We start from the raw sequence: 21,285 nt of genomic DNA on the forward strand, positions 1-21,285 counted from the left end.
AGTCCATTGTTGATGCATTTATATAAACCAGTGTTTTTCTCTTGGCCTCCTTTCAGTCTTTTGTAATTTTGTAATAATTGGCTGATTTAAACATTTTGGGCAGATGATAAAAATTGTTTATGACTGCCTTGGGAATCAGCATAATTTGGGACATACAGGCAAGATTGTCCTGATTTGGCTGGAACAATGCAGAGTCTGGAAGTGCCTTTGGGAAGCAGTTCCAGCCAGGCAAACAGGCTCAGTAGACGTTTATTGTAGGTAGTGGATGTGAAAAGCAGGGGTGGTAGCCCAGCCTTGGGTGCACAAATTCTTGCTAAAAGGGGCCGTGTGTACTGAAACGCTTCTCTGTTTTCAGAATCCATATAGGCCAAGGCATTTTTTTATGTGTTTTTTTTTCTTGAATAAAAACAGAGATGAAATTTCACATTCTGATTAATTTTGCAGGGTTGTTGGAACAAGCCAGCCTCATGAGGGAGAATCCAGGTGCCTCACATTCCTTCAGGTGAAGAGCACAATCCTCAGACATGGCCTCTTTCCCAGCTGAGACTTGTTTATATGTCTCTTGAATGGAAATTCATGTTGAGATTGTGATTCTTCTCTGAAGGAACTGCAAGCTATGACTCTCAGAGATCTCTGATAAATCCCAGGACTACTTTCTCACTGAAAGATTGCAGGTGGCAACCCGATCTTTCACCAAATCATTACTTTCTAATATTTTTAAAGGCATCTGTAGTGGGTAAAAGCAGCAATGAAGTGCCATGTCTTAAAATAGTGGCAAAATTTCCTTCCATTCTTCCTCCCTTCCTCCCTTCCTGTCAACAAATGGTAATTATAACTACTAAAAGAAAAAAAAAGACATGCTGTAAATGACAATTATTGAAGCAATCTATGAATCTGAGATGTTCAGTTAGTAAAGTGAAATAATTTCTAGATATAATTTTCATAAAGTCACATGTCTGGTTAATTTATACCTATTTTGAGATCCTAGCTTACATATAAATTTCCTCAGAGAACACCTCCCTGGCCCTCCATTTCAAACTGGATCTCCATGTTACAATCTTTCATCATCCTTTATTTTTCTTTAGTAACTCACAAATTTTGCAATTATGTATTTATTTGGGACGATCATTTTTTAATATTTGTCTCTTCTTCAAAGCTATAAATTCTAAGGGAAAGGGACCACATCTCTCACTGTATCCTTAGCACCATCCACTAAACCTGATGCCTAGAAGATGTTAAACAACAATTCTGAAATGCATAACCAAATGATTAGTGAACAAATATTTCTTATTTTTAAAATAATCTTACTGAGATGTCTCTGTGGTTTAGGGAGAAGTGACAGAAGATTCATCTCCAAATTGGGTTCCAAAATATATTTTAAGTTGATATACTTCCCCTTGTAGGAAATACAAAAACAAAAACCCCAAAATAGAAAAAATAAGAGAGTACAGTATTGTTCTTGTATATAAAATTAATATTTAAAACAAAAGCAAAAACAAAAATAAGGTATTTAGGAATAAGTCTAATGGTAGAAGATCAAGACATGTGGATAAAATTATAAAACTTATTGAGGGACATAAAAGAACTAAACATGAAAAGATAAGACTATGTTAAACATGAAAATGAGAAGACTCAGTAGAGTACAGTTTCCTGAAAATGAATCTATGAATTCAACGCAATCCCAATAAAAACTCACCAAAGTTTTTGTGAAACTTGAAAAAAAGTCCTAAAATATATCTGGAAGGGTATTAAGTGCCAAAAAAATATTGTAAGACAACTTTAAAATAGAACAAAGAGAAGAATATTGCCTTATCAACCCAAAAGATTTATTATACAGCCCCAGTAATTAAAACAACAAATAGATCAACAGAATAGAAAAGAGAATTCAGGAAATACTCAGGCCTGTATGGGAACTCAGTATATGACCAAAGTGACACTATAAATCAGTAGGAGGAAAAAAAGTGTTTAGTACTGACCCACTGGCTATACAAAAAGGATATATTAAAATTAAATCTAGAATTCGTATCATATATAAATATATCTCAAAAGATTACAGACTAAATAAGAAAAGCAAACTCTAACAACTTAAAAAAGAAAATACAGAAGAATATTTTTGCCACATTAAGGCTAATAAGGCCTTACTGAAGAAGACATAAAAACTACAAACTATAAAGAAAATATTTTATTAAATTCAAATACTTTCAGATTACTGTACTATGCAAGATATCATAAACAAAATGAAAAGGTCAGTCACAGTTTGGGAGAAGTTATTATTATCTATAAAACTAAGAAAATATCATTAGCTAAACTAAATAAAGAATATCAACAATTCAACAGAAATAACCTAGAAAAAAATAGACATATATGTACAAGCAATTCATGAGAGAGAAGACACAAATCAAATAAAATATAAAAGATTATAAATCTCACAAATAATCAGGGAATGCATATTAAATTACATTGAGAAACAACTTGAAACATGTTGAATTAATAATTATAAAATGCTGGCCGGGCTTGGTGGCTCAACCTGTAATCCCAGCACTTTGGGAGGCCAAGGCGAGTGAATTGCCTGAGCCTGTGGGTTTGAGACCAGCCTGGGCAAGTTAGAGAGAACTTGTCTCTGCAATAAATAAATAAAAAATTAGCTGGGTGCAGAGCCCAGCAGGTTGATACTGGGGTGGCTGTGAGTGTGCCATGGCACTCCAGCCTGGGAGACAGAGTGAGAGAGACTCTAACTCAAAAAAAAAAAAAAGTAATAATAATAATAATAATAATAATTATTATTATTATAATAAAATGCCACGTGTTGCCAAAGATTTGGAAAACTTTTACATACTATTGGTTAAAGTATAAATTAGAACAACCATTTTGGGAACAAATTTGGCAACATTTAATAAAATTTAATAAAATTAGCTTTTTACTCAGCAATCCCACTTTCAGATATATTTAATAAACAAATTTTTCATATTGTTTAACAAAGACACATAATCAAAGATAAGCAATGACAAATTAAGCTAATAAGAACTGGCATAAATGAACATTAATAAACACATAAATTTTGTTATATTTGTTCATAGGAGTACCATAGAGCAGTTAAAATGTATCGGTTAAACTAACTTATATCCACTTGAATAAATTCTGTAAACATAATTTTGAGTAAAGAAAGGCAATGGCTATTATTTATGTAAATTTTATAAATCAAAATAACAATGGACTTCTACAAATCCATGAGAATATAGTTAAAGCAGAAAAACAGAAAAAGGAAAAACACATCAACTTTAGAATAGTCATTGGTTATTTTAGAGGAATAGAGAGAAAAGGGATGGAAACAGAAAAGGATAAAAAGGGCCTTCAGATGCTCTGTAACACTTTCTTTAAAAAAAATTTCAAAGAAAAAAATTGCAAATTGCTAAAATTGTTAATTCTGGGTGGTAGGTACATAGTTTGACGTGTTATTCTCTGAACTTTGCCTTATGTTTCAAGCATTTTATGTTAAATAAAATACACCAAATAAAAGAGGGAGCAACTTGGTCAGCTATGGTACACACAAAGGAAGCCTTAGTGTCTTGCATCCTTAAATGATCCTTTTACCACTTGGTAAAGTGCTCAAGAGCTTTTAAACCTCTGCATTATAAGGTAAGGAAAGAGTACTGACCGAGGAAACGATATTTGAGTCTAGTTTTAGCTCTTTTATTAGCTGTGACACTTTGGCTAAGAAACTTAGCCACTTTGAGATTCATTGTCTTGTCCTAGGTGGTACAGGGTAGTTAGAGCGTGGTTATGAAATTTCAAAAGCAACAATAATAGCTGATATTTATTGAGTGCTTGCTATGTGCCAGGCATAACTAAATCCACTAGACAGATTAACCCATCTAATTTTCATTGAAAAACCTCAAAGCCCTTTGAGTTCTTGTTATTATCCTCATTTTGCAGATAGGAAACTGAGGCACAGGGGTTAAGTAATCTGTTGATGTTTATTCTAACAAGTAGAGTGAAGCAGTAGAACTCTTAATGTCTAAGAACACTAAGTTTTTAAAACAGGATGTCTTTGTGGGATATGTGGTTTGCAAATATTTCCTCCCATCCTTTAGTTTGTCTTTTGATCCTCTTAACAAAAAGTCAAATGTTTTTTATTTTTGATAAATTTGGATTTAGCCATTTTTCCTTTTATGGACCTTGCTTTTGAGTTTAAGAATTGCTTGCTTCGCCCTAGGTCTGAATACATTCTTCTACATTTTTTTCCTAAAAATGTTAGTTTTATGTTTTACACTTAAGTACGTGACCCATATTGAGTTAATCTTTGTATAATGTGTTAAATTTAGGTTGAGTGTGCTTTCTTTTCTCTTTTTCTCTTTCTCTTTTTCCTTTTCCTTCTATTGCTTATGGGTGTTGAATTGCTCCAGCACCATTTGTTAAAGAGGCTATCTTTCTTCCACTGAATTACATTTGCACTTCCACAAAAATCAGTTGGGCATGTTTGTATGGCTCTACTTATGAATTCTCTGTTCTTTTCCATTGATCTATGTGTCTACCCCTCAGCCAATACCACACAGACTTGATTTCTATAGAGCTTTAGTCTGTTTTGTTGCTATAATTGCATACCTGAGACTTGGTAACTTATAAAGAAAAGCTATTCTTTTTTATAGTTCTGGAGGCTGGGAGATCCAAGGTTGAGGGGCCTTATTGATGGTGGGGACTCTCTGCAGAGTCCTGAAGTGGTGCTGACCATCTCACGTGAGGGGGCTCAGGAGAGATGGTCAGACTAGCTTTTATGACAGATCCACTCCCTCAATAACACATTGATCTTTTAATCCATGAATTCACGAATCACCTCCCAAATGTCCCACCTCTCAACATTACTACAATGGGGCCAAGTTTTCTTTCTTTCTCTTTTTTAAGTTTTCAACAAATGAAATTTTGAGGGACACAGTCAAACCATAGCATGTAGCTATGTAATATCTTGAAATTGGGTGCACTGATTTCTTCCACTTTATTCTTTTAAAATTTGTTTTAACTATCCTAATTCCTTTGTATTTCTCTATACATTTTATAACCATATCCACAAAAAAATCTTGTGGGGTTTGATAGGAATTATGGTCACCACCCTATGTCAAGGTGTCTTTTTCTAGAAGTTACATTAAACCTGTATATAATTTGGAGAGCATTGTGTTTTTGCTATATTGAGTCTTCTGATCCATGGGGCATAGTGTGTTTTTTCATTTATTTAGATCTTCTTTGATGTATTTCATCAGCTATAAAATGCTGTCCTGTACATATTTTATTATATTTATACCTAAATATTTCTTTTTATTAATGATTTTAAATGGAATTATATATATATTTAACTTTCTAAATATCTTTTTAAAAATTTTTTTATTTAAAGGTGTGGGGTACAATTCAGGGTTAGGTATACAAATGTTCATTATGTAGGTACCCTTGTTGATGACGTGTGCTCTCTCCTCCCCTGGCAGTTTCCCACTACTGACAATCCCTTCCTTCCTTCCTTCCTTCCTTCCTTCCTTCCTTCCTTCCTTCCTTCCTTCCTTCCTTCCTTCCTTCCTTCCTTCCTTCTTCCTTTCCTCCTTTCTTTCTTTGTTGGAGTCTCACTGTGTCGGCTAGACTGGAGGACTGGAGGGCAGTGGGACACCCCTGGCCACTGCAGCCTCGACCTGCTGGACTCAGGCAATCCTTCCACTTCAGTCTTTCAAGTAGCTGGAACTACAGGCATATGCCACCATGCCCGGCTAATTTTTTGATTTATTGTAAAGATGAGGTCTTGCCAAGTTGCCCAGGCTGGTCTCGAACCCATGGGCTCAGGCAATCCTCTTACCTTGACCTCCCAAAATGCTGGGATCATAGACATGAGCCACTGCGCTTGACCACCACTCCCTTTCTTATACTATTACAATAATTGTTCAAGGTCTGTTTATGAGTGAGAACATGTGATATTCAGTTCTTTGTTTCTGTAATAGATCACTCAGTATTATAGCGTCTAAGTCCATCCAAGTTACTGCAAATTTCATAATTTTGTCCTTTATAGCTGTGTAATATTCCATCATATATATGAACCACATTTTTTTAATCCAGTCCTCTTTCGATGGACAGCACAGTTGGTTCTATGTTTTTGCTATTGTGAATAATGCTGCAATGAATATGTCTGTGCAGGTATCTTTTTCAAAGAGTGATTTGAGTTCCTCTAGGTATATTCCCAGTGGGGTCGTATGGAAGGTCGATTTTTAGATCTTTTAGGAATTGCCAAACTGTTTTCAAAGAAGTTGTATTAGTTTACACTGCCAGCAGTGCAGAAGTTTTCCCTTTACCCCACATCCTCCCCAGCATCTGTTGTTTTCTGAGTTATTGATGATGGCCATCCTGACAAGCATTAGGTGGTATCTCAGTGTGATTATTATTCTTTTAATTTTAAGTTTAAGTCTCACTCCGTTGCCCAGGCTAAAGTGCAGTGGCATGCTCACAGCTACCCCAGCGTTGACCTGCTGGGGTCCAGCGATCCTTCTACCTCAGTCTTCCTTGTAACCAGAGCTACAGACACATGCTACCGTGCCTGGCTCATTTTTGATTTATTGTAGAGACAAGGTCTTGCCAAGTTACCCAGGCTGATCTTGAACCTGTGAGCTCACGCAATCCTCTTGCCTCAGTCTCCCAAAGTGCTGGGATTACAGGCTGAGCCACTGAGCCTGGCCTCAGTGTGGTTTTAACGTGCATTTCTTTGATAACTAGTGAGGCTGAGCATTTTGTCATGTATCTTTTGGTTGCTCATATGTCTTCTTTTGAGAAGTGTCTATTCATTTTTTGCCCACTTTGTAATGGGGTTGTTTGCTTTTTCTTTTCAGCATGTTTGAATTCCTTACAGATCGTAGAGGTTAGGACTTTGTCAGATATACAGTTGGCAAATATTTTTCCCAATCTGTGGGCTGTCTTCCTGTTCTCTTGATGGTTTGTCTTTGCAGAAGCTTGTCAGTTTGATGAGATCCCACTTGTCTATCTTATCTCTTATGGCATGGGCACTTGGGGTTTTGATCAGGAATTGGTTGCCAGTTCCAATTTCCATAAGGATGTCTCCTGCATTTTCTAAAGTTCTTGTAGTTTGAGATTTTACGTTTAGGTCTTTGATCCATTTAGAGTTGATTTTTTGTATGGTGATAGGTAGGAGTCTTGTTTTAATCTTCTGCATGTGGTCAGCCAGTTTTCCCAGCACCATTAACTGAATAGGTTCTCCACTCCCCAGTGGTTGACGGTGGAGGCTTTGTCAAAGATGAGTTGGTTGAGAAATTGAGGTTCTGTTTATGGAATCTCTAGCCTGTTCCATTTGTCTATATGCTTGTTCTTGTACCAATACCAGGCTGTTTTGATTATTGTAGCTTTACAATAAAGTTTAATGTCTGGGAGTATGATACCTCCCACTTTTTTTTTTTTTTTGCTGAGTATTATTTTGGCTATTCGTGGTCATTTATGTTTCCATATGAATTCCTGTGTTGGCATTTCCAGGTCTGAAAAGAATGCTGCTGGTAATTTAATGAGTTGCATTAAATCTGTAGATTGCCTTGGGTAGGATGGACATCTTAACAACACTGATGCTTCCAAACCATGAGTATGGGATGTTTTTCCATTTGTTTGTGTCATCTTTGATTTCTTTGAGCAGTGTTTTATAGTTTTCATTGTAAAGGTCTTTCACTTCTCTGGTTAGGAAGATGCCAAGGTATTTCATTTGTGTGTATGTGTGTGGCTATTGTGAATGGGATTGTGCTTTTTATTTGGGTTTCTGTTTATTTATTGTTGGTATATTGGAATGCAACTGTCTTTTGCACATTTATTTTATGCCCGGAGACTCTGCCAAAGTTCTTTATCAGCGCAAGGTTTTTGACAGATTCTCTTGGGTTTTTGAAGTATACAATCAGGTCATCAGCAAAGGATAACTTAACTTCCTCTTTTCCTATTTGAATACCCCTGATTTCCTTCTCTTGTCTGATTGCTCTAGCTAGGACTTCCAACAGTATGTTGAACAGGAGGGGTGAGAGTGGGAATCCTTATCTTATTCCAGTTTTTAGGAGAAATGGTTCTAATTTTGGACTGTTTTGCTGTATGACGGCTGTGGGTTTCTTGTAGATGACTTTTACTATTTTGAGTTATGTTCCATCTATGCCTAGATGTTTGAGGGTTTTTATCAAGAAGGGTGCTTGATTCTATCGAAAGCTTTTTTTGCGTCTAATGATATAATTATGTGGCTTCTTTACATGTATTGATGTTTTTAATTACATTTATGGTCTTGCAGATGTTGAACCAGCCCTGCATCCCAGGAGAGAAGCCTACTTGGTCATGGTGGGTGATTTTTGAGATGCGGTGTTGGATCTGGTTTGCTAGAATCTTGTTGAGAATTTTAGCATCTATGTTCATCAAGGATATTGGCTTGTAATTCTTTGTTGGATCTTTACCTGGTTTGGGTATCAATGTGATGTTAACTTCATAAAATGATTAGTGGAGAGTTCCATCTTTCTCAATTGCCTGGAATACTTTCAATAGTATTCTTCCTTGTATGTTTTGTCGAATTCTGCTGGAAAGCAATCTGGTCCAGGGCTTTTTTTTTGTAGGTAGTTTTCTTGTGACATAGTTGATTACCTGGGTTGTTATTGGTCTATTTAGGGTTTCAATTTCTTCTAGTTTCAACCTGCGGAGGTTGTGTGATGTCAGAAAGTCCTCCATTTCATTTAGGTTTTCAAGTTTGTTTTCATACAAATTTACATAGTAATCTCTGATAATCTTTTGTATAACTTTAGGGTCAGTTGTGACTTGATCTTTTGCATTTTTGATTGCATTTATTTGAACTTTTTCTCTCTTTTTCTTGGTCAGTCTAGCTAGGGGTCCATCAATCTTGTTTATCCTTTCAAAGAACAAGCTTTTTGTTTCATTGATTTTTTTTTTTGTATTTTTGTCTTCTATGTCCCAAATTTGGTGATCTGGATTCTTCTCCTGAAGTTAGGGTTTTGGTGGTCTTGCCTTTCCAGTTTCTTTAGGTGATTTGTTAGGCTGTTAACTTGTGATCTTTCAGTTTTCTTCCTGTGTGTTCATAGAGATATGCATTCCCCTCTTAGGACTGTTTTCATGGCATTTCAGAGATTTTGATAAGATACTTCTTCATTTTCATTTGTTTCCAAGAATTTTTTCATTTCTGTTTTGATTTCCATGTTGACCTAGGAGTTGTTTAACATCATGATGTTTAGTGCCCATGTCTTTGTGTGCTTTGGGGAAACTTTGTTGGTGTTGATATTTATTTTTATTCCCCCATGGTCTGAGAAGGTGCATTTCAATCTTATGGAATTTGTTTATGCTTGATTTATGGCCGAGGATGTGGTCGATTTTAGAGTCAATCACCATGTGGTGATAAGTAGAATGTATATTCTGTGGATGTTGGCTGGAGTGTTCTGTAGGTATCAATTAAGTCCATTTCGTCAAGCGTCACACTGAGGTTTTGGAACTCTTTGTTGAATTTTTTCCTGGATTATCTATCTAGGGCTGTTAGTAGGGTATTTAGATTCCCAGCTATGATAGTGTTAGAGTCAATATCTTTTTAAAGTTTACCTAGAAGCCGCTTTATGAAAGTTGGTGCTACTATGTTGGGTGCACATGTGTTTAGGATAGATATTTCTTGTTGATGGATTGAACCTTTTATCATTATGTAGTGACCTGAATGTTTTAAAATTTTTGATAGCTAAAAGGTATTTTGTCTGATATTATGATTGTGGCTTCTGCTTTCTTTTGTGTTCCATTAGCCTGAAATTTTGTTTTCCATCTTCTTATTTTGAGCCTGTTAGTATCCTTTCTGGTGAGATGAGTCTCTTGAAGACAACATATTGCTGCATCATGACATTTTATCCAACTTGCCCTTCTCTGTCTTTTCAGTGGTGCATTTAGTCCATTTACATTCAGGCTAATTATTGAGATGTGAGAGTTCATCCCTGTCTTGAGGGTCTTTTAGAGTTTGTTGTTATTGCTGCTGTTTTTTTGTTTGTTGTCTTTCAATTATTGGGTTGATTTATGTGTGTTTTCAATCTTTTTCTGCATTCTTGGGAAGAGTGTTGTCATTCTTTTTTTTTCTTTCTTCTGTGTTTAATACTTTCTTAAGTGTTTCTTGTAGAGTTAATTTGTAGGCCTCCTAAACTCTTAGGGATTGAATGTCTGGTAAGGTTTTAATTCTCCATTGCTGATAAAACTTAGCTTAACTGTGTGGGTAATTCTTGGTTGAAATGGTTTACCTTTGAGAATCTTTGAATATTGGACTCCAATCTCTCCTAGTCTGAAGTGTTTCTGTAGATAAGTCTGTTGCTATTCTAACTGATCTTCCCTAGTAGGTAGTCTGACCTGTCTTATCTTGCAGGGGCTCTCTGACTCTCTTGTGTTTAATGGTTATGTCACTGATGAGATGAGGGAAGTTTTACTGGATAATTTCATGAAATGTTTGTTCCAGGGTGGTCTCTGTCTATCTGCCTCAGGGATTCCAATTAATCTTAGTTTCTGCCTCTTAAAATAATTGTTCATCTGTTGGAGTCTGTGTTCTGTCTTTTATTATTTATTGATTTATTTTTTGAGCTAGAGTCTCACTCGGTCGCCCAGACTGGAGTGCAGTGGCCACTCCCGTCCACTGCAGCCTCAACCTGCTGGGCCCCGGCGATCCTTCTGCCTCACCCTTCCAAGTAGCTGGGACTACAGGCATGTGCTACCACACCCAGCTAGTTTTTGATTTATTGTAGAGGCGAGGTCTCGCCAAGTTGCCTGGGCAGGTCTCGAACCTGCGGGCTCAGGCAATCCTCTCGCCTCAGCCTCCCAAAGTGCTGGGATTACAGGCTAAGCCACTGAGCCCAGCCTGTTCTGTCTTTTAAAGCTTCTTTTCTATATATTTTTAACAGTTTGGGTTGGTTCCATATTTTGGTCCTCAAGATCTGAGATTCTTCTGTCTGGTTAATTCTGCTTTCCATGCTTATTGGTTTGCTATTTATTTCATTTACTGTATTCTTTATTACTGTTATCTCAGTTGTCAACACTTTCATTCTTTCCTCTTGTCTCTCCTCATTTCTATTTATTCTATTGATATCCTGGTATCTGGGTTTGTGATTTGAGATCAGTCATTCTTTGAGTTCCAAAATCTGTATTCTCAATAGTTGTCCTCCCAGGGGTCTGTGTGAGACCCATATTCTTCCTTTGTTTTTTATTCATTTGTGTAGATTTTCTCCCCCTCCCACCTTTTTTTAATGTCTTCTTTAATTCTGTTGTTCAGTGATGAGGGGATAGCTTTTACTTCTGTTTACTCAATCTCCTATTCTTCCTTATGTAGATCCTCTGGCTTTGTTTTATTCTGAAGCTGAACTAGGGGTGGGGGGGGCTGTGAGTTTTGCAGTTTTAAGATTTAATAAGGGGGAGCTGTGATTCAGAAGCTGTCTGCAGATTCCAGTATCTGCTGACAGGTGTATGGACTCCCTGGAACCCAGTTCCCAGTTTTACAATCTGTCCATGCAGTGGGGGTGTATGCTTGCCCCCTGAAATAAAAATGAGATAAGAAAAAGGAAAAGAATGGAAAAATAAAGGAAGAAGATGAAAGAAAGGTGGAGAGAGAGAAGAAGAACAGGAAAAACAGACATACATATATCAACTAATGAATAAACAGAGAAACAAACAAAGACCAAAAAACAACAACAATATACAATCATAGAAACAAACAAAACCCCCCCTTGATGTACTTTCTCTCAAAAGCACCCATACACAAACAGAAAAATCTTAAAAAGTCATTAATATAACAGAAACAAATCAAGCACAAGAACACAAACAGAAAAGAAAAATAAAGCAAAAACTGAAACAAAATAAACAAGCAAGCAAAAAAAAAAACTTGCTCTGTGGTTGTTTCTGTAACTCCAGGTTCCTAACTCTAGGTTCCTTTCAGCTGCTGCCATGGCTTTAAGAAGCAGCTCCAGTCTCCAGCCTCTCCTCTCCGCTCTCAGTACAGGCTGCTAGGGTTGCTTTCAGCATGTGTCAGATGCCCCCCAAACTACTGTGAAAGAAGTATGAATCAGATCTGGACTCACCCACCTCATCTGCTGCCACTGCTGTCAAGTCTTAAACTCAGATCTGATGTGTCTGTGCCTGTTCCAGCGTGGGTGAGGGGGCATCTGTCTCTCTGAATCCAATAAGGGAATAGCCTCTGGGTCCCAGGTTGGAGGCTGGACAGAATTGGGTGGGGCAATGCAGGTGCCTGCCAAGTCCTGGGACTGAGAAGATGGCGCCGGTCAGCATCTCGTCACTGGAAGAGGGGCTCTGTTCCAGATTTCCATGCCCTGCCTCTCCTGCTCATGCCCAGTCTGCTGCCACAGGTGATGATGTGCCAGGTGCCAGGTGCCAGGTGGTGAGAAGCAGTTGTTACCTCCTCTCAAGAGAGCCCTGAGTTTGGCAGGTGGTCCTGTGTGCCAGGGGCTCCAATCTCAGGGCAATGGTGGTTTGCAGCCCTCTCTGGAGGAGAGGCCCAGGTGCATGAACCTGAGTCTCCCCTCAGACAGACTTTCACTCACCCACCAGCACACGCCCACTCATGCAGAGAGTATGGACGCTCACTTTTGCGGAGACTCTCACACTCTGACCTGTTCCGTCGTCATCTTGCCTATACCCTGGTATCATATTTTAAAATTTTGATGTCCATATGTTTATTGTTAGTGTGCAGAAGTAAAATTGATATTTGCATATTTATTTTGTATCCTGTGACCTTGATGAACTCATTTCTTAACTGTAGGAGTGTTTTGTAGGTTCCTTATGACTTGCTATGCAGACATTCAAGTCTGGTAAAAAGAAATAGTTTAATTTTTTTTTGTTTTTCTTTTTTTTGAGTTGGAGTCTCACTCCATCACCCAGACGAGTGCAGTGGCCACTTACGGCCACCGCAGCCTCGACCTGCTGGGCTTCGACTATCCTTCTGCCTCAGCCTTCCAAGTGGCTGGAACTATAGGTGTGTGCTACCATGCTTGGCTAATTTTTTTGATTTATTGTATAGATGAGGTCTCGCCAAGTTGCCCAGGCGGGTCTCGAACCCATGGGCTCAGGCAATCCACTCACCTCAGTCTTCCAAAGTGCTGGGATTACAGGCTGAGCCTGGCTTATTTTTTTTCAATATATATGTTTTTTATTTCCTTTTCTTTGCTTTTTTGCACTGAACCTTTGCACTCATTTTGCATTATACTGAATTTGAATGGTGAGAGAAGACATTTATGTCTTGTTCCTGAGCTTAGGAGCAAAGCACTGAGTCTTTCACCATTAAGTGAAAGGTGTATCATTTTTTGATTTTTGCTTTTTTTGTGTGTGTGAGGTAGTCTTTATTATATTGAAGAAGTTCTCATCTATTCCTGTTTTTGAAATTTTTAAATTTATTAATGTATGTTAAATTTTGTCAATTTTTTTTGTATCAATTTATGTGAATTTTCTCCTTTAGCTGATTAACTTGGTGGATTACATTGACTTTCAAATACTGAACCAGACTTACATCTCTAGAACAAAGCCCACTTGGTTATAATGTATAATTGTTTTTCATATATTGCTGGATTCTATTTGTTAGTATTTTGTTAAGGATTTTCATATTGGGTGGGCATGGTGGCTTACACGTGTAATTATGGTACTTTGGGAGGCCAAGGCAGGAGGATTGCTTGAGGCCAGAAGTACAAGGCCAGCCTGGGCAACATGTTGAGACCCTGTCTCTTAAAAAAAAAAAAAAACTAAAACAAATGAATAAAAATTTTTGTATTTATATTCATGAGAACTATTGGTCTGTAGGCTTTTTTTTTTTAACATCATCTTTGGCTTCTATATCAAAGTAATACTAGCTCGTAAACATAACTGAGAAGTATTTTCTCCTCTTCTCTTTTTTGAAAGAGATTATGTAGAATTGATGCTTATTAGTCTTTAGAGGTTTGGTCTACATAGTTTTCCAGTGAAACTATGTAGACCTGAAGATGTCCTTGTTGGAGAATTTTTAAATTATGAATTCAATTTCCTAAATAGTTATAGGACTTTTCAAGTTATCTATTACCTACTGGATTTTTTTTATTGTTCTATTTTCAAGTTCATTGATTCTTTGCTCCACTGCTAAGTTTATCCACTGAGTTTTAAAATTATCATTATTGTATTTTTCAGTTCTAAAATTGCCATTTGGTTCTTCTTTATATCTTTTATTTATTTACTGAGACTTTATTTATTTATTTTTGAGTTGAGGTCTCACTCTTTCGCTCATTCTGAAGTATAGTGGCATGATTGCAGCTTTGACCCTCTGGGCTCATGTAGTTCTTCCATCTCATCCTTCCAAGTAGCTGGAACTACAGGTGTGGGTCACCATGCCCAGCTATTTTTTTGGTTTATTGTAGAGACGAGGTCCTCACCAAGTTGCCCAGGCTGGCTTCAAACCCCCAAGTTGCCCAGGCTGAACTCAGGCAATCCTCTCACCTCTGCCTCCCAAAGTGCTGGGATTACAGGTGTGAGCCATTGTGCTTGACCTGACTTTCTATTTTTTTCACTTGTTTGCAGCATGTTTTCAATTGCTCATCGAAGCATTTTGTTAAGGACACTTGAAAATCTTTGTCAGATCATCCTGACATCTCTGTCATCTCAGTGTCAGCATCTATTGGTTATCTTTTTTTCTTCAGTTTGAGCTCTTTCTGTTTCTTGCTATGACTAGTAATTGTCTATTGAAACTTGGACATTTGGAGTGTTCCTTGATCTTACTTAAACCTATTTTAGCTGGCTTCCTTTGACATTGCTCTAAAGGAGAAGTGAAGGGGGTGCCATGTGCTTATTGCAAGGTGGGATTAGAATTATAGGTCCCCTACTTGGATCCCATTGACATCTGAGGGAGGTGACTCTTCAGTACCTCTGAGTACTGATGAAAGTTCTAACTCTCAGCAAGGCCTCCTGTGACATTATCCAGTAGGTGAGGGTGGAGATCTAGGCTACCCACTTGATCTTAACTGGAATGGGTAAGGCTGGGGCCCAATGGGTGTTTTGTGGTGTGTAAGGAAGTATAGTCATTATCATCTAAAAGGTTTCCTCTTACTAGGTTGTTCATGTCCTGGTCCTTTGGCCAAAAAGATCAATATTTTGTTAAGGCTTTTTTGTTTGTACCTGTTGACATTTCTGGGTTGCAGGTTTCTTCAGCTTCAGTTTTGGGATAAACAAAAATGCAAAAAGAAAACCCAGGGAATTCATCACCATGTCATTCCTGGGGTCCAGTCTGTTATTTACTGTCCATCTTCCAGAGTCTTCTTATATTTATTTTTTATATAATGGCCAGGATTTTTAGTTATATTTAGCAGAAAGAATAGGAGAAAAGTACATCTGCTCCATCTTCCCAGGAGCAGAAGTCCTTGCTTTCTGTCTTTTATAGTCACATTTTTCTCAACATCTATTGCTACTAAAAGTAGCCTGCTATATCCATACCCTTTTCTAACTACTTGGCCTATCTACTTTGGTCATTCATACAAAGATATTGGAAAAATCTCAAATGACCTGACTTCATTACAAGAGGTGATGTAAAAGAATTTGAAGCAACCGGGCACAGTGGCTCATGCCTATAATCCCAGTACTTTGGAAGACTGAGGTGAGGGGATTGCTTGAGCCCAGAGGTTCGAGACCAGTCTGGGCAACTTGATGAGACCTCATCTCTACAATAAATCAAAAAGTTAGCCGGGCATGGTAGCACACGCCTGTAGTTCCAACTACTTGGAAGGTTGAGGCAGCAGGATCACCTGAGCCTAGCAGGTCGAGGGTGCAGTGACTGTGAGTGTGCCACTGCACTCCAGTCTGGGCGACAGAGTAAGACTCCAACTCAAAAAAAAAAAAAAAAAATTTGAAACTTTGTAACCACCAGCTTATTTAAAGAACTACTAAGGTATCTACACATATCCCCTATCAAAGTGACTGGTCAGAAATGTTTTTATTAACATTGCTCTTCTCTGAAGGCCATCTCTAAAAGGACAGAGCAGAACATTCTGGATGCAAAATGCATAAATATCTCACCCTCACTGTCACAGCATTCTAGGATGGAAGGATCTTCCCGAATCACTGCAGTCAGAGCGTTGACATCTCCATTAGATGCTGCCTGATAAACCAAGGTCAGGTCAACTTCCTCAGATGAGTCACCTTCATGAATAAAACATACACAAAATCAGTGAGTGGAGTGAGTTCACTGAAAGAAAAACAACACCCAAGTTGTCACCCGCACATGTGATTCACTAAAACCTCTTCAAGTGACTCCAGGCAGAAGGCTGAGTCATCCTGGTCACACATACACCCTCATGCCTTCTGAAGAAAGGTGGACCACTGTGACCATTTATAACGCCACCAGACATTAGAATGGAGCTTGAGAGATTAGCTGTCCTTTGAGATTTTATGATTCTTTCCAGTCATTCAGACTTCTTAAAATCAGTAAGATCAGAGAATGGGGCCCTCATCTTGGTTCTGGGTTGCCCTTTTTGAACTCAGACATGTTACCCTTCTGTTAATGACTTAGTTTACCCACTTTTGAATGAGACATTGTGCTCCTCATTCTCTATCCTCCAGATGTACTCACCACCCTTTCCTGCCCTGCTCTGTACCCTGAGGGCTGACCCTTGCTGAGTGCAACCTCTCTCCCCAGGTTCCCTCATCTTGCTTGCCCATGGGAGGCAATGACAGGAAACTGGTGGGAAGAGAGAGACAGGGCACTTCTTCCCATCCTCTCTTAGTGCAGTGTTTAGCGGTAGTGGTCTCCCTTGCACCAGAAGGCCCTTCCTCTGCAGAGACAGCTCTCCCTGGGCTCCCCGATAACACTATGCCCTCCCATTCTCCTTCAACTATAAGGGTGGTAACAGTTCATCTGTGGTGCTTCAGCATCCCTAGTTTGATCTGCTTCGCCTCTGCATATTGTCCTTTCACAAAAGCCCCTCATTTCAACCACTTGGAATTTCATGAGATGGAATTTACAGAAGAAACAGCTGGAGGCAGCGCCTCTGAATTTGATAGCCATCTGCATTACATCTTTGTGAATGACTGAACAAACTAATAGAATGGTCAAAGGTGACAGCCGAATTGTGGGTCGGGTGATCCCAGAGGAACACAGGAAGGACTGGGAGCAAGTTCTGCTCATGAGGAGATTCCTGGTGGGAGGCTGTATTGAGCTCCTCTTCTTATGCAATTTTTCTCATGCATGTTTTTCAAGCACAGTCATTGTTTAGAGAGAAAAAATATCTGTTTCAAAGATAAGTTTTTTTTTTAAGTTGTATTTTTCTACTAACATGGACATCGTGCCAGAGATACTTTTCAGTTCTAATTGATCTTTAGTTGGCAGTCCTAACCCTTTGGCTTGGTTTCTCTGTCCCAGTATTTTGGGGAAGTCATTCATGACTTTTAACCAGTTTACCTGGCCCTGGAGGAACTTATTATTATGTTTTTGGTGACAGGGTTTGGTTTATTCCGCCTTGACAGGGTAGTCCTGAGAGTGGCGGTGCCACCTTGTTTCAGGTATAGGGAGGGCCTGAGGGCCAGTTGAAGTCAGGGGTGGAAGTGGGGTGGCATGCAGCCCCTGGAATGCAGTGAAGCCAGGAGGAGGCCCGGAGGCAGCTGTGGTAGGCCAGGGCAGAGTGGAAAGCACCAGTCTGGGACAGGGCCAGCCTACCGGGCCATGGACCCAGGCCACACATGCACCCTGGGCAGCATGGCACAGGATCACATGACACAGAACATGAAGCACAAGCACAGGGCTCATGAGTAAGCACACGGACATGCAGACATAGGTTCTCAGGCCAGAGGGACACCCAGTGTGGCTGGGTGGACATGTGAACATGACAGTGGCGTCACATACAGACCACAGGGGAAACACAGCACTACGGACACATGGACTTGAGGGCTTCAATGAACAGACCAGGCCACATAGCTTGAGAGCAGGGAAAGGGGCCTTTTGACACTACGATGCTGGAATCATGTGAGACAACGGTCCTGGGGCAGTCCTCCTGTGCACCACCTGGGCTTAGTCCGTCTTCCACTCTTCCCTGAGCAGCTTCACCACCTCATTGTAGATGATAAACACAATAGCCACGTCCAGGCAGACCGGCCCAGGTGGGGGACAGTCCCTTTGTAGAATGCGTTGAGTCCTTCATTCCTCAGGATCTGCAAGCCACAGTCCCATGTGCTCCAGTTTTTGTGTGCCTCCAGGCCCTGCATCCAGGTCAATCCAGAGAAGTGTTCCCGCAGACACTGGCTGTGCCAGCAATCACACCGAAGACCACGGTGATCAGTGGATTCATGGGCTTGTTGGGGCTGTCTCCTCGGTATGGTTTGCACAGGGAGGTTATGACGAAGAATCAAATGGCCTGGTTCGAGCCCTGCTTCAGCCCAGTGGCCGTGAGGCCCTGGTACATCGCTTTCAGCCCTTGTTCCCGCACAATCTCCCTGACCCGGTGGAAGAATCCTCTGTATTGGGGGTTAGAGGAGGTCTGGTCGTGGATGAGCCTCACCTTGATGATCCCCCTGGGGCACACGACCACCATGGCCTCTGCCACGCCAGCGCCCAGGCTGCACAGTAGCCTGCACGTGCTGTCCAGTCGTCCCTGAGTGTCTCGCACGTGGCTGCTGAGGAACTCCAACATTCCGAACCTGACAGTGACCTTGGAGATGGAGCCGTGGAGCGGGGAGCTGACGCCGCGGTACAGGCCCAGGATGCCATGGCTGCTGACCGTCTGCCAGTACCCAGATGCCCCGGTACTGCTGCAGGTGCAAATGCTCGTCCAGCTGCTGCTGCGTCTTCACGTATTGGGTAGGGAACGTGATGCAGATCTCGATGCCACCTGCCAGGCTGCCTGCCAGGATCGCCTTCCCCGGGTGCGTTAGCCTGGCGTCGGGAGGCTGGGTGCCCGGCGTCGGCCTCGGGTCCGAGCCTCCCGCGGATGGTCATCAGCGGCAGCAGCCGGTTATGGTCCCGGGGGTGGGGCGGCCGCCGGAACTTGTTATTGAAAACGATTCGTTTATGACAATAAACTGTTTTGAAAATGGAGTGGCTGCTTCCTATCTATGGCAGATTTTTTTCTTTTAAAGCAGACTCAGCTGCGCATTTGCCTGGGGGCTGGAAGTGGGACATGCGGAGTGTCAATGCCAAATGCGGAGTGTCAATGTCAGATGGACCACATGGGTATAAATCCCAGCTTGTACTGAGCAGTTGTGTGAATTGGAGACAGTTATCCTCTCTGGGCCTTAGTTTCCTGGTCTTTAGAAAGGAGATGCTGATGATGGTTATGACTTATCTCACAAGTTTTTTGTGAGGAAAAAATGAGTTTAAGATTTAATCCTATGTGCTTCTAGAGCAGAGCCTGGTATATAGTAAACACTGTGTATACTTTGCTACTACTACTGCTACTTGCAAAAAAAATTGGTGTGTTTAGAAAGTGTTAGAAATCTGACGCATGTAAAGAAAAAGGTCTCTTGTTGATGATGGTTAGATAAAGAATCCATACATTGTGTAGAGCATTAGTTCTCTATTAGAAACTTTCCCAGGAGTCTAGACATTGTGTTAAGATTGCTCACAATACCTTTGGGCACAAGAAATAGGGGCCCAGACTTCAGGACAAAGATGGACCTGCTATCTGATTGTACGACCACATCCAAAGATGCTGGTGGTATCACTTTGGAAGAAAGATACTAGCTGTAGACTGAGGAGCTCCGTGTTTAATAGCTTGTTTATATGCTATATAACATGCTTACATAACATATATAAATGTTCATCACTAAGTGCAATACAATATAGAAGGCACGTTTTTCACCCTGTAGAGAGCCTACAACTGAGAGGAACAATGAGTCCATTGCCTGATAGAATTAGGACCCCCAGAATATCTTCCCAGAGTATTCTAATAAGATCATATTTAATAGAGGTGAACATAGGGTAACATACCTTAGTCCATAAAATATCCAGTTGAACTCATTAAAGGGTGGATGAATATATGGTTTTTGTTGCTCAACATCCCCTCACTCTGCTGACAATCTTAACCCAATTATTTTCTAGGAACCACTTTCCAATTTTTGTCCATGAGCTGATTCAACAGAAGTGACTACATTCCTGGTCAGGGGTAGAGCATGTGCCCCTAACCAAACCATTCAGGACTGGCATTACCCTGGTCATAGAGGCTGATTCAGGGATGTGACTCAATTAAAACTCTTGAAAAGCCATGATACACTAACTGGTGTTGTTGGGAACAACACTCTCGCTTTGTTCCACTACCCATGAACCTGGAAGGTACTTGGTGACCATCTTATGGGTGGACAGCCTGTCTCAGAAGAATGAAGTCAACACAAGGAGAATAGCAGAGCTGAGTCAAGAGAAGAAAATCGTTGACACCTGGTGATATCATTTGAACTGTTGAATTAAGCCACTTTGGAAGCCAACACCATCTTTAGAACATTTATACATGCCGATGAATTCTTTTTTTGCTTGTCAGTATTCTTGATTTTTAATATTTATGGGTCAATCATAGTTGTACATTTTAATAGGGTCCATGTAATATTTTGACACAAACATATAATGTGTAATGACCAAATCTGGGTAATCGGGATATCCATCACCTCAAACATTTATCATTTGAAAACATTCCAAATCTACTCCTCTAGCTATTTTAAAATATATAATAAATTATTGTTAATTAATGTCCTTGCTGGTGTGTTAAGCAACTGTGTTTAATCGTCTGTTTATATGGGGAGTACCCCTCAAGTCCCCTATATTATCTTTCGGAGGGTAAGCCCCTTGTAGTACATACAGGCTTCTCCAGGTAGGTAAGAGTTCTAGAAACCCATTGGCATCAGCGTACCAGCTAGCGTTGTTGTGAGAGGCTGCCTTGTGGCAAATAGGTGATCCGGTTCTTCCACCATGAACATGCACCTGACCACACTGTGCTGAGTGTTCAGCAGTTTTCGGCCAAAAATGTTATGATCTCTGTACCTTCCCCTCCCTATTCACTCAATGCCACCCCAAGCAACTTATTTTGGTTTCCCCTGATGAAAAAAGTCCTCAAAGGAAAACGCTTTGCTGACGTGGAAGAGGTGAAACAAAAAATGACAGAAGCACTAAAAGGCATCAGAATTGACAATTCCCAAAACAGTTGTGAGCTGTGAAAAAATCTTCCTGATAGGTGTATTGCTTTAAATGGAGAGTACTTTGAAGGTGAGTGAAATTGAAACATGTAAAAATAAATGCACAACTTTTTATAAATAAATTCCAGGGTTTTTTTG

General features: G+C 39.9%; 1 protein-coding gene and 1 pseudogene across 2 annotated transcripts in view; both read right to left on the reverse strand.

Annotated features, from left to right (window-relative positions):
* Nucleotides 1–21,285, reverse strand: part of ANKRD55 (ankyrin repeat domain 55) — a 126,018-nt gene that overhangs the window by 76,666 nt on the left and 28,067 nt on the right. The window contains exon 3 of the mRNA XM_008055387.2: nucleotides 16,054–16,176. Within this exon, the coding sequence (XP_008053578.1) occupies nucleotides 16,054–16,176 (123 nt within the window). The remainder of the gene's footprint in view (nucleotides 1–16,053; nucleotides 16,177–21,285) is intronic.
* On the reverse strand, nucleotides 18,041–18,948 carry LOC103257692 (annotated as a pseudogene). Its single transcript, XR_002481822.1, has one exon. The product of XR_002481822.1 is annotated as a tricarboxylate transport protein, mitochondrial pseudogene (transcript).

The sequence above is a fragment of the Carlito syrichta genome, unplaced genomic scaffold (assembly GCF_000164805.1).
Source record: "Carlito syrichta isolate Samal-C Ts95f unplaced genomic scaffold, Tarsius_syrichta-2.0.1 Scaffold301838, whole genome shotgun sequence".
NCBI lineage: Eukaryota > Metazoa > Chordata > Mammalia > Primates > Tarsiidae > Carlito > Carlito syrichta.